General features: G+C 45.9%; 1 protein-coding gene across 2 annotated transcripts in view; it reads right to left on the reverse strand.

Moving 5' to 3' along the window:
- The window catches only part of LOC142459469 (zinc finger protein 18-like), a 31754-nt gene extending 23338 nt beyond the window's left edge, over positions 1-8416 (reverse strand). The window contains exons 1-5 of one of the 2 annotated variants that reach the window (XM_075561069.1): positions 8342-8416; positions 7350-7454; positions 2472-2957; positions 1434-1623; positions 913-1004 (exon numbers count right to left, since the gene is read on the reverse strand). In XM_075561069.1, coding sequence (XP_075417184.1) covers positions 913-1004; positions 1434-1623; positions 2472-2861 — 672 coding nt within the window. In that variant the 5' untranslated portion in view covers positions 2862-2957; positions 7350-7454; positions 8342-8416. Of the gene's footprint in view, positions 1-912; positions 1005-1433; positions 1624-2471; positions 2958-7349; positions 8087-8341 lie in introns of those variants that run through there. The other variant, XM_075561070.1, reaches the window with a different exon arrangement.
- Positions 8417-12910: the final 4494 nt, after the last annotated feature.

Genomic DNA, 12910 nt, shown 5'->3' on the forward strand with positions numbered 1-12910 from the left:
AAAATTTTACTTGCATGTGATTTTAATGCTATTGTTTAACAATTTCTGCTTTCTGTTGGGTCACGTTTCTTTGAAATGAGCACAAATATGGATCTTTTCCAGTCTGTTGGCCAAGTAATTGTCTTCCAAATTTCCTGGCATAGATGACTGAGTGTTTCTCGTGCTACATCAGCTCGTGAAAACATTTCATTCCATCATTCTGTTGATTTTTGGAGTCTTGTTTTCTGCGAACAACTTCAGTACAGCTGGCACTTGTTCCAAAAGTACCATCAGTTCACAATCATATGCTATGTCTTAAAGTGGATGAATGTCAACCAGGGACCCTCTGTATTCCTCCACTGTCCTTTGATGTTTTCTGCATCCCTCAAAATTTGAACAGGTGAGGGGGGTGGGGGTCAGCTACCATTCAATCTATGACATTTGCTATCTTGGATATAGTCCTGGATCCATGAATATAAACACAACCCGAAACATACCAAAGCATACATTTTAAAAATATACTCTTCATTGCCTACCAATTATATCTCCATATAAAGTTGAGAGAGAAAAAATCACATTCCCCAAAATAAATAACTATTCAAAATCTCAATCTGACTTCTATTCCAATGACCTAACTAGAAAACGAAATACAGTCTTTCCTTAATACAACCCAAAGACAACAAAGGAGGATCACAATTGGTGTGGTAGACAAGGTTTGTCTCTTCCTAGCACTCCATACTTTCTTCCAGAGCCCATACTCCACTCTTCAATATGGTAATTTGAAGAACATTCTGCCTCGAGAGGACCGTAAGACTTAAATCTTACCCTCCTAGGTGTACTCTTGTTCTGACCCTCTACTTATTTCAATCCCCTGAGCACTAAGTCATGCTCCAACCTGGCTGAGGGGGAGAAACACAGGGGAATCCAGCTCACCTGAGATGATGCTTGGAGGAAGGAGGCTCCAACTTCCTGTTCTCTGATGAGCCTTTCCTCAGACCGGGAAAGAAGGTGGGAAGCAGCCATCACTGAAGTGAGAAACAGCGAGTTTTAAGAGTCTGCATGTCCACCTCAGTCACTGCCCAGAGGGTTCTGATCAAAGAAATCTTGATAAAATTTGAACCGATCTCAGTTCCTCCAACCACAATTTCAGGATTGGATATGCATCCCCAACAAAGTCTAATCTCTCCGACCTTCCAAGCAGCCTCCCCAAAATGATCTCCCACCTCCTTCGTCAGAACCAAAATCCAGGTGGCTGTGCATGGTCAGAAAGAGGTATGAAAGGCAGGCTGCGAGTCTCCAAATCAGGGTGAATAAGACAGAATGATCGACACACCCTGTTTCCACACTTACTTCCCAGGGACCTCTCAATCCGAGCACAACATTTTCAACTCACGCAAACACTCATTTTTTCCGAAGAGCACCCCAAACCACCCCAAATCACAACTGAGACTCACCTAATGCTGGCTCAGTGTCAGATTCCTCTTTCACCACCTGGTTCAGCTGCTCTCCAGACCCTGAGGCTGAATGCTGAAGGTCCACCTCCTGAGGCATCGTTTGGGGAGGCGTCTCTGCCTCCTCCACCTGGCAGCTCAGAGATGCCATCTTCTCCGATAAGCTTTCCTGCCCCAGAACCTGCAAGCTGATCTAGAGACCAGGAATTACAAGTTACAGAGTCAGGATTCCTGAAAGATGTGAAGCCAGCCTTAGAACAGATTATAAAACAGTCCTTGGAGACATGGATTAGGAGAGAAGAAAGACAGTTTTAATCCTCAGCAGGAACTAGTGATGCAAATATCCCTCAACTCACTGCTAGTGAACCAACTATGACTCACAGTGACTCTATGGGGGTTTCAGAAACTGCAAATGTTTATGGGAGTTGAAAGCCTCATCTTTCTCCATCAGAGCAGCTGGCTTTCCAAACTGCTGGCCTCGCATTTAGCAGCCTAACACGAGGCATAAGCAACCTTGGTGACAGAGTGGGTTACCCACTGGCTGCTAACCACAGGGTCAACAATACGATCCACCAGTCACTTAGCAGAAGAAAAATGAGGCTTTATGTCCCTACAAAGAACAATATTTAACCTTCGAAACCCAAAGGGCCACTTTTAAACCAGGCCTGGAAGACCTTCCAGACAGGTCACTAATAGTGCTTTTACTGAACAGCATCTACCAATTAAAACTATTCCGAATAAGCTCAGACATGCCAGTGACAAGAGAGGCGTGGAAAAAGATTTTATAATTAGTCCCTAAGAGCTAAAATAAGGTTGAGAGTCACACACATACACATAAAAATCAACAACAAAATAAAACCCATGCAAACCAGTACAATTCAGCGCCTGGCTGCCCCAAGAACCGCGATGCCCCACCAGTTCCTTAGCCGTCGTCTGTAGAAATGGATCGCTGGGCCTCTCTTTCTTTCTTGGTGCCACTGGGTGGGTCTGGGCAACCAACTTTTACAAAGTTCAGAGGATTAGTTCAGTGGGATGACTTACCCACTGCCACAGTCTCCGGGGGTCTCCCTTCAAACTCTCTACCAGGGTCACGGCCTCCTCACTGCTGCCTGGACACTGCCTCCGCACCCACATCTGGATCTCCCCAGGCAGGATGGTCAGGAACTGCTCCAACATCAGAATCTCCAGGATCTGCTCTTTGGTGTGAACCTCTGGCTGCAGCCACTGGAAACACAGCTCACGAAGCTGCCTCAGGGTCTCCTGGGGCCCAGACACCACCTGGTACCGAAACTGCCTAAAAAGCTGGCGGGCAGCTTCAGGGCCGCACAGTTCCCCTGGAAGGCCAGGATCCTGTCCAAGAAAGCTGGGGTCCTCTGCCTTTGCCAGTACTGGCAGGGGGACCAGGACCTGCCCCAGGTCAACTGGCATCATCTGGCTTGGCAAGTTCTTTAGCTTTAGGCGAAGTGCTTGTGGGGCGGCCGGGCACTCTGGGAGAAGCAGGTCTTTGCAGAGCCTCTGGCAGGAACACTAGAGGGGGAAGGAGACTGAGTGCTACACAGAGAATGGCGTGTTTTCTGAAAGAGACAATTCATATACCCTAATGGAAGTGCCTTTGAGTGGACCAGGAACCACGTGAGAGAGCTCATCAGATTAAAAAGAAGAACAAAGGAAATGAGTACATATTACGGTGACCCCATGTGTGTCACTGCAGGGCTGTGCTCCACAAGGAATGTGATGACTGGCTGTTTGAAGGTGGCTCTCTGGGCCTTTCCTTTGATACAGCTCTGGGAACACAAACGTCTGTCCTCTCAGTTCACAACCCAGCACATTAACTGTCAGCACCATGCAAGGGCTCAGTGGAGACGCTCTTCTATTTCAAAAGCATGTATGGTGTAACCACAGAGCAAACCATGACCGTCTATCTAAGCTGCCACCATTGCCCTGCAGACTGCAAGCTTTTCTCCTGGTTTTCCACTGTCCAGACCAAGGAGAAGACTCCATTCTGGGAGAAAGATGTGATAGCCTGAGCCTTTCCAGACTGCAGCCTTGGAAACCCACTGGGCCAGGTTTACTCTGTCCTATAGGACCCATAGGATTTGGAACTGACTCCATGGCAATTGGTTTGGTTTGGTTTGGTTGTAGTGTTCACAAAAAAGTCATTCATTCGTAGCTCCTAGCCACTCCATGGGAGAAAGATGTGGCAGTCTACTCATGTAAAGAATGCACAATCTTGGAGGCCTATAGGCTGCTCTCCTCCCTACTATTAGTTCACTAGGAGTCAGAATCAACTGGATGGCAGTGAGATAACTGTGGATGGAACCTCATTTGGGAATACGATTTTGTGATGTGAATTCAGGCAGATCAGTATATACTCTATACTATAGAGTGTCTGAATCCTAATGACTTTTGATAAATATAAACAACAGGTTCATTCAAAGACTAAATCCTAAAGGAAGAGGCACCCTCATCTTTCTCCCTAGGAGAAATTGGTAGATTTGAACCACCAACCTTGTGTATCACTAGAAAGTTCATGTTTTGAGAGACGCCACATGGCTACCAAGGAGCGACAGAGTGAGAGAAGCTGAGGTAAGGATCGTTCCTCAGATAGGGCATAGAGCCTCCTCACAAGAACTGCAGTACTAAATCTGGGCTTCGCAGCTCCTGGTGGTACAATCGTGCTCAGCAGCTAACTGAAAGACTGGCTGTTGACTGGGAGAAAGACCTGGTTGATCTACCCCCATAAAGATTATAACCTTTAAGGAAGTGGTGTTAACAAACCCAGGGACAAGGGAAAAACATGGGACCCCAAATGGTAGAGAAGGGGGAGTGGCAGGCCTGGTGGGAAATGATCAAGGGTAAAGTTGCTTAGAGAAGAGGTATACTCTAGCCCAGGTGGCGATGAAGCATGGTAGTAGGGCAGGAGGAAAGTCAAGGGAGATGGAGGAAAGAGCTAGGAGTCAAAGGGCATTCATGGAGGTCTAGACAAAGACATGTACATGCAAATATATATAGGAGGATGGGGAAATAGATCTGTGTCTATATTTATAGGTCAAGTATTAAGGTGGCGGAAGGACCTTGGGCCTCTACTCAAACACTCCCTCAATGCATGAATACCTTCTTTTATTAAATTGGAACTCTATGATGCTCACTCTCCCAACACAACGGCTGGAGCCAAAGTGGGTGAACAAGTAAATGTGGTGAAGAAAGCTGATGGTGCCCGGCTATCAAAAGAGATAGTGACTGGGGTCTTAAAGACTTGAAGATAAACAAGCGGCCATCTAGCTCAGAAGCAACAAAGTCCACATGGAAGAACACACCAGCCTATGTGATCGAGTGGTCCCGAAGGGATCAGTTACCAGGCATCAAAGAACAAAAAATCATATCATTGACTGCACACCTCCATGATAGGATCGCTGAAGACAAATGGGTGCATAAACAAATGTGGTGAAGAAAGCTGATGGTGCCCGGCTATCAAAAGAGATAGTGTCTGGGGTCTCAAAGGCTTGAAGGTGAACAAGCGGCCATCTAGCTCAGAAGCAAAAAAGCCCACATGGAAGAAGCACACCGGCCAGTGCGATCACGAGGTGCCAAGGGACCAGGTATAAGGCATCATACAAAAAAAAAAAACGACGATATAAGTGTGTGTATGCATGTGTATATATGTGTATATGTATATGTATATATATACCATATTGAATGAAGGGGGAAGTGCAGAATGGAGACCCAAGGCCCAAATGTCGGCCAATGGAGATCCCCTCATAGAGGCGTTTAGGAGACGAGATGGGTTAAATAGGGTGCGAGGTAGTACCGATGAAGAACACAGCTTTCCCCCAGATCCTGGATGCTTCCTCCCCCCAACTACCTTGATCCGAATTCTACCTTGCAGGCCTGGATAGGACAGAGGCTGTACACTGGTACACATGAGGGCTGGAGGTACAGGGAACCCAGAGTGGATGATACCTTCAGGACCAAGGGTGTGAGGGACGATGCTGGGAGAGTGGAGGGTGAGTGGGTTGGAAAGGGGGAACTGATTATAAGGATCCACATGTGACCTCTTCCCTGGGAGAGGGACAGCAGAGAAGGGGGGAAGGGAGACTCCGGATAGGGCAAGATATGACAAAATAACGAGGTATAAATTACCAAGGGCACATGAGGGAGGGAGGAAAGGGGAGGGAGGGGAAAAAAAAAAGAGGACCTGATGCAAGGGGCTTAAGTGGAGAGCAAATGCCTTGAGAATGATTGGGGCAGGGAATGTGTGGATGTGCTTTATACAACTGATGTATGTGTATGTATGGATGGTGATAAGAGTTGTATGAGTCCCTAATAAAATGTAAAAAAAGAAAAGAGGAGAAAAAAATGATTAGGGCAAAGACTGTACAGATGTGCTTTATACAATTGATGTATGTATATGTATGAACTGTGATAAGAATTGTATGAGCCCCTAATAAATTGTTAAAATTAAAAAAAAAAGATTATAACCTAGAAAAGCTTATGGGGCAGTTCTACTCCATCACAATTGACATGAAGTTCAACTCTATTACATTGACACCTGATGATGGTGTCAATAGAAGTAAAAAATTGAGTCAAAGGCACCCAATCGCAGCCTCTTAAACTGAGAGAAGATACATTCCTGTTCTTTAAAGCAAAAAAAGATGCCATCCACCCCAAGCAGCACGTCCAGGTAAACAGTTCTTCTAAGGTACCATGTCTTTACTGGAACTTATCTCAAGATTGAAAAGTGCATCTAGACAACTGGACAAAGACACCAGGGCCCTAGCAACACAGCCCCATGTTGAAAGGATCAGGTGCTTCCATAAGATAAGGCTGAAAAGAACAAAATAGCTCTTTCCCCAGAGGGCATGATGAAATTTCTAAGTGGCTTCTTTTGAGTGCCATGTGGAAAACTGGTTTGATGGGAAGTTATGAGAGTCCTGTCACACCTCACTTTTTCCATCGTGGCCCCAAAAGAGGGGTAGAACACATACTGATTAGCTAAAATGCTTCTATTGCTTAAGGTGAATGCTACCAAAAGTTCAAAGATGCCAATTAAGACAGAGAGAAGAGGAATACTAAATGGTAGTTAACATTATGATATTTTTGAAGAAAACATGTACTATTTCTAGAGATGGATCTTGGCTGAGAGAAGAGAATACAAGGAAGATGTTGCGGTGTGTTTTCTGACTCTGCTAAGGCATTTGTGTGAATCATGACAAACTTGAGAAGAATGGGGATTCTAGACCCCTTCATTTTGCTTCTGTAGAAATCTGTACATGGATCATGAGGCAGTAGTGTGAGAAAAACAAGGAAATGATTGCCAGGGTTGTTTTCTCTCACCCAACTTAATCAATCTGAATGCTCAGTAAATAATCAGATAAACTGGATTCTGTGAAGAATAATACAGTATCAGGATCAAAGCACTGCTTATTAACGATCTGTGCTGTGTGCATGACACAACCCTGCTTGCGGAAAGTGAGGACGACTTGATGCACCTGGTGATGAAGACCAAGGACTACAGCCTTCACGTGGATTACAACTCCATGTAAAGGAAACCCAAACCCTCATAGCCGGATCCATGAATAACACATTGTAATAAATGGAGAAAAGACTTAAATGGTCAAGGATTTTGTCTTGCTTGGATCCACAGTCAATGTTCATGGAAGCAGCAGTCAAGAGCTCAAGAGGTGAGATGCATTAGGTAAATCTGCAGCACAAGACCTCCTCGCAGTATTGAAAAGCAAGGATGTTACTTTGAGGACTAAGGTGAGCATGATGGAAGCATGATGGTATTTTCCATCACTTTCTTTGCACATGGAAGCGGGACCCTGAATGAGGAAGACCAAACTAGAATCAATGCATTTGACTTGTGGTACTGGCACAGAAAACGTAAAGTATCACAGACTGACAAAAGAACAAACAAACCTGTCTTGGAAGAAGTACACCAGAATGCTCCTTAGAGGCGAGGATCAGACTTTATCTCATGAGCTTTGGCTTTGGCGTCAGGAGAGCCCGTCCCTGAAGATCACACTGGTAGAGAAACACCAAACAAAGAAGACCCTTGACAAGATGGAGCAATATTGGTTTCAAACATAAGGACAGTTGTAAGGATGGCGCATGCAGCCACCTGCAGTGTTTCATTTTGTCCTGCATAGGTCGCGAAGGGGCGGCACTGACTGGACCGCACTGACCATACCAAGTATGTGTACATGTTACACAGGAGGGGCTACACAAAGTCGGTGGGAAAACCCCATCTTTTTTCATTCCACTTTTCCAGCAACTCTTTGAAGTCGCGCTTCACCAATATCCATTCGTTGAGAACCTAATATTAGCCCCATATTCACACTGCTTGTGTTCTTCCTAATCTTGACCATCACTCTGCGCGAGGGAAGTATTCGAATTTCCACATCACTAAACACTGACGCGCACGGTCGGTCTCCGGATTCCAACTCAGGACGCTCTAAAGTCTGATGTTTGCGACCAGTGGCCTCAAACGTTTGGGCGGACGGGGGCCTATTGGGAGGGTCCCACGTACAGCTCGGGGAGGCAGGGATGCTCAGGGCCCGCGAGGCGCAGGGCACAGCGGCCCACTGGGCTCCGCACCCTCCGCCCTCAGCTCCCGGAAGAGACCACTCGCTCCGGGCCTCATCCCACCCGGCTTCCCTCTGCCAGCGGCTCGGGACGCGGCGCGGGCCTGGCCGGGCCACCCCCGGCTCCGAACCCCGCACCCCCGCCAGGCGCCCGCAGCGCTCCCAGCCCCGCCGCCCTGCCCTCGGCGCCCTGCGCTCCCACGGGCCGCCCACGCGCCGGCCGGCCGGCCGGGCCCCGCCACCGTCCCCCGGGCCAGCGGGCTCGGCAAGGACGCGGGCAGCGCCAAGCCCCGGCTACGGCGGCCGCGCACCGTCCAACCTACTCACCTGGGTCCGCCGAGCGGCTCCCGGAGCACTTCCGGGGAAGCGAGACGGCTGCGTGCACACCTGGGGGCGGGGCCGCCGGAACTGAAGCGAAGGCTCTGATTGGTCGCCAGAGCCGCACGCCCCACTCTCGGTCACCGCCCCTCACGGCCGGCGCGGGGCGGGGCTGCGGGGGGCGTGTTCAGCAAGGAGGGCCTGTGATTAATGCTGTTTTCCATGTAACCTTGAAACCTTAGGCACAACACCGCCTGGTCCTGAGCGTTCGCGTAATTGTGTTTGAGCCCATTGTACAGCCACTGTGCCAATCCATCTAGCTGAGCGTTTCCTCTTTATCGTTGCCTTTCTACTTTACCAAGCAGGATGTCCTTTTCCAGGTCTCTCCTAATAACATGTCCAAAGTATGTGTCCAAAGGAGATCTTGCCACCTTTACTTCTAAGGAGCATCCTGGTTGCAATTCTTCGAAGAAATATTTGTCTGTTCTTCTGGGACTCATGGTACTTTCAATATTCTTTTCCAGACCATAATTCAAATGCATGGATTCTTCTTCCATCTTCCTTAGTCGGTATCCAACTTACACGTCATATGCGGCAATTGAAGATACCTTGGCTTGGGACTGGAGCGCCTTAATTCTCAAAGTGATGTTCTTGCTCTTCAACACTTTAAAGAAATCTTGGGTGGCAGATTTGCCTAAAGCAAATGTTACTCATTTTTTGGACTGCTGCTTCTGAACTTGTACAGTAAGCATTGATGGATTGTACTGTTGTGGCTGGTGTGTTTATTTCAAATACTGGCAGAGCCACCCGTAGTGTGTGTTAGAATGGTTTGACTAGAGAAACAAACTCATTGACACTCCTATATGTGTAAGAGAAAACTTTATATCAATAAGTAATTATGCATCAGTAAAACACCCCAGCCCAGTTCAGATCAAGTGCATAAGTTCAATATTAGCCCATGAATTCCTCTTCAGAGTCACACAACACATGCAATGATGCCAAATGGAGGAAGATCACAGACCAGTGGGTGGAAAGTCCTGTGGATTCAATTGCAGTGGATGGATCTCCAGGGCTCTGGATGCCATCAATGCTGCTCCATGTGGCTTGTCAACAGGAATCTTGTGTTAGGCGGGGTTCTCTAGAAAAACAAAACCAGGATGCTTATGATTATATATAGACACACGCACAGCATGAAGAAATATAACAGCTAATTAGTCCACACAGAAGTACAGAGGACTCAGTTCAACTCACTTTCATAGAACAGTTAATGTACTGGAAGTCCTTCAACTTAGGGGGGCTGCTGGGTCCAAGGTCAAGGAAACAGACAGCTGAGTCTTCTTGGGCTATGCAGGGATTCTGCCCTCAGACAGCAATAGGGAAGGTCACCAACAGACAACAGCTCAGGAGCTTAGTGAAGCAGGTCCCGAAGGGATATTGAACTCAAGCAATGTAAGATGACAGGATCCACCAGGCTCAAGCTCAAACAATTGGCTGTCCCACAGGTAGTGAAGTAGTGAGGCTCACAATTTGAGGAAGAGAACTAGCTAAGCAGCCACAGGCTAGTTCAATCACCTGAGAGCAAGAGAGACAGGGGTGGACCTTGATGAGCCATTTATCTTTTTGCCTCCAATCAAACTGTGATCTTATTAATTCCACATATTCCTATTGGCCAGGTTGGTACAATAAACCTACCTATCACAAATGTGAAGCAGAGAAAGAAAGAGTGACCTGCCTCTTCTGATGGCAAAATCAAGAGTGAGAGAGTTCCCAGAATCCTAATGAGCAGACTACGCTCACAAGGAGGGATCATCAGTCTGTGACTTGATTGACAACCTAGACACCACTCCTTCATTGTTTTATCAAGTTAAGATGAAAATGTGTAACTATCACAGTGGGGAAATTCAATGGAATTTACTGACTAAACTAAAATAGACTAGGGGAAGACATCTGGTTATCTACTTCTATGATGGTTAAGGACTGGGAAATGAAAACCCGATGGAGATGTTTTATTTACACTGAGAGCCAAAGTAGAGGGTACCTGGCTATACAATCAACCATTTTTATCAGGGCCACAATAGACAGAGCCTGATGAAATGGGAGAAAATTGTGGAATCGAACTCAAATTCTTAAAACGTCCATACCTACTGGGCCAGCTGAGATTAGATGACTAACCAGACCTTCTTGACCTTCACATATTCTTTGAACCTTATTCTGAAATGATTCCTGGAGGCTATGTTTTCACTAAATAACAGGTTAGCTCATAAAGCAAACACTACACCTGTGAGTAAAAAGATCAAGTCCATAAGTTTGATATTAGCCCGTACATTGGCTCTATCTATATGGGGTCCAATGGTCAGAGATTACACTAAAGCAAAATGAGAAAATAAGGGGACAGGGAAACGAGAGGACTGGAAATGGTGTTATCAAACCAGAAATAATGAGAACGCTCACACAGTGACCCACGGGGGGGAAATATATAACGAATATGACAGCACAATTTGTGAATAACTTAAGTGGGAACCTCATTTGCGACGTAAACTTTCAATTGAAGATTTAAACACTGTGTGCTTGTTTTAAAAACCCACTAGCTAACAATTGAATACTATCGTTCTGGAAGGTGAGCCCTAGGGTGAAAGGCAAAAAGGGACATGAGCATATCCACAATCAGCCCAGGTGGGCACAGGACCAGGCAGCATGCTTTCTTAATAAACATGGGGTCACCATGAGTGGGACCCAACCCAATAGCAACTTACAACAAGGGCAATAAGTAACGTTAGCGACAGAGTGCTAACTGGGATGGTCAAGGAAGGGCTCTCTGATAAAACAAGCTTGAACACAGACCTGAGGTTAAAGGATCAAGCCCGGTGACTACCTAGAGGAGCAACTCAGGGAGAGGAAATTACAAGAAGTCACATCTGGAGCACAGTGGAGAAGAGATTTAGGGACTGCACCTTGGAGCACTCCAAAATCCGATTCAGGGAGATAAGACCTAAAAATTCAGAAGCACAGTGACCCTCTAGGCCAGGGGTGTCGAACGCAATTAAAACACACATGGGCCATTTGGTGCAACGGGCAAGAGTCACACGGGCCACAGCACATTTATGAATTTTGTTACATTTATATTTTGAAATGAGGATTTAGGAATATGAATAGGATAATTAAAACACTATATAATTGCTTTTATTTAAACATCTATTTTATTAAATGTATTTATAAAACTAAAATTATTCTGTTTTACCCGAAACTTGCCAGCGCTTTCCTCCTACTAGTTTTCACTTACCTCTTATGTTGTGACTGGAAAATATAATAAAGTAACTAATAAAAAACACAAAATGTTGGACAGCTGACAAACGTGATGCACAATCGTAATGGTTTCCCTTAAAAATATTAACTAATGCTGCCGCCAGGTATGATTCATAACAGCACAACCCAGAGTGTTCTTTTTAACCTTTTCACTATTGGGATCTGTTTACATTACGTGACACTGAGAGTGGCAGATATATCGCTTCCAAACGTCGCTGGGACCTAGTCAGCATGTTTATACACGTCCACAGGCCCCCAGGAAAGGCCCTGGGCCGCGTGTATACGCTTCTTCAGTAGTTAAAGGGTTAACGAGGGAATTGTGTGTGCCTCCATCTCCCCTAAGCGCTATTTTCTTCATAACAATTTTTTTCTACTTTCATTTTATTTCAGAGCATCGCGGGCCACAAAAAATTACCATGGGGCCACAAGCGGCCTGCAGGCCGCCAGTTTGACACACCTGATCTAGGCCATTGGTCCTCAACCTGTGGGTTGTGACCCCTTTGGGGGTCGAAAGACCCTTTCACAGGGGTCGCCTAAGACCATCAGAAAACACATATTTCCGATGGTCTTAGGAACCAAGACACCTCTCAGACACTGTCTCCAGGTGGGTCCGCCCACATGCAAATACACCCACATACAGTACCCAGCGTGAAGACGTTCACCCAGGCTACACCATGCTTCTAGACAAAATTTCGTTTATTTGTCATTAGAAATACATATTTTACAATATATAATTACATATTGTTTTTGTGATTAATCACAATGCTTTAATTATGTTCAATTTGTACCAATGAAAATACATCCTGCATATCAGATATTTACATGATGATTCATAACAGTAGCAAAATTACAGTGATGAAGTATCAAAGAAAATAATGTTATGGTTGGAGGTCACTACCCCATGAGGAACTGTATGAAAGGGTTGCGGCATCCCACTTGAAAGGTGAGCAAAGGACTTAAACAGAAGTTTCGAAGGGGCAGAAATCCGAATGGCCAACAAACATATGAGAAAATGTTCCCGATCTTTAGCCATAAGAGAAATGCAAATTAAAACAACAATGAGGTACCACCTGACACCCTCAAAGGTAGCCCAATTCAAAAAATCAGAAAGCAACAAGTGTTGGAGGGGCTGTGGGGAGACAGGAACTCTCATCCACTGCTGGTGGGACTGTAAGTACGTACAGCCACTATGGAAATCAATCTGGCGATACCTAAAACAGATGGAAATAGAGTTACCATATGACCCAGCAATCCCCCTACTGGGCATATACCCAG

The sequence above is a fragment of the Tenrec ecaudatus genome, chromosome 10, assembly GCF_050624435.1.
Source record: "Tenrec ecaudatus isolate mTenEca1 chromosome 10, mTenEca1.hap1, whole genome shotgun sequence".
Taxonomy (NCBI): Eukaryota; Metazoa; Chordata; class Mammalia; order Afrosoricida; family Tenrecidae; genus Tenrec; species Tenrec ecaudatus.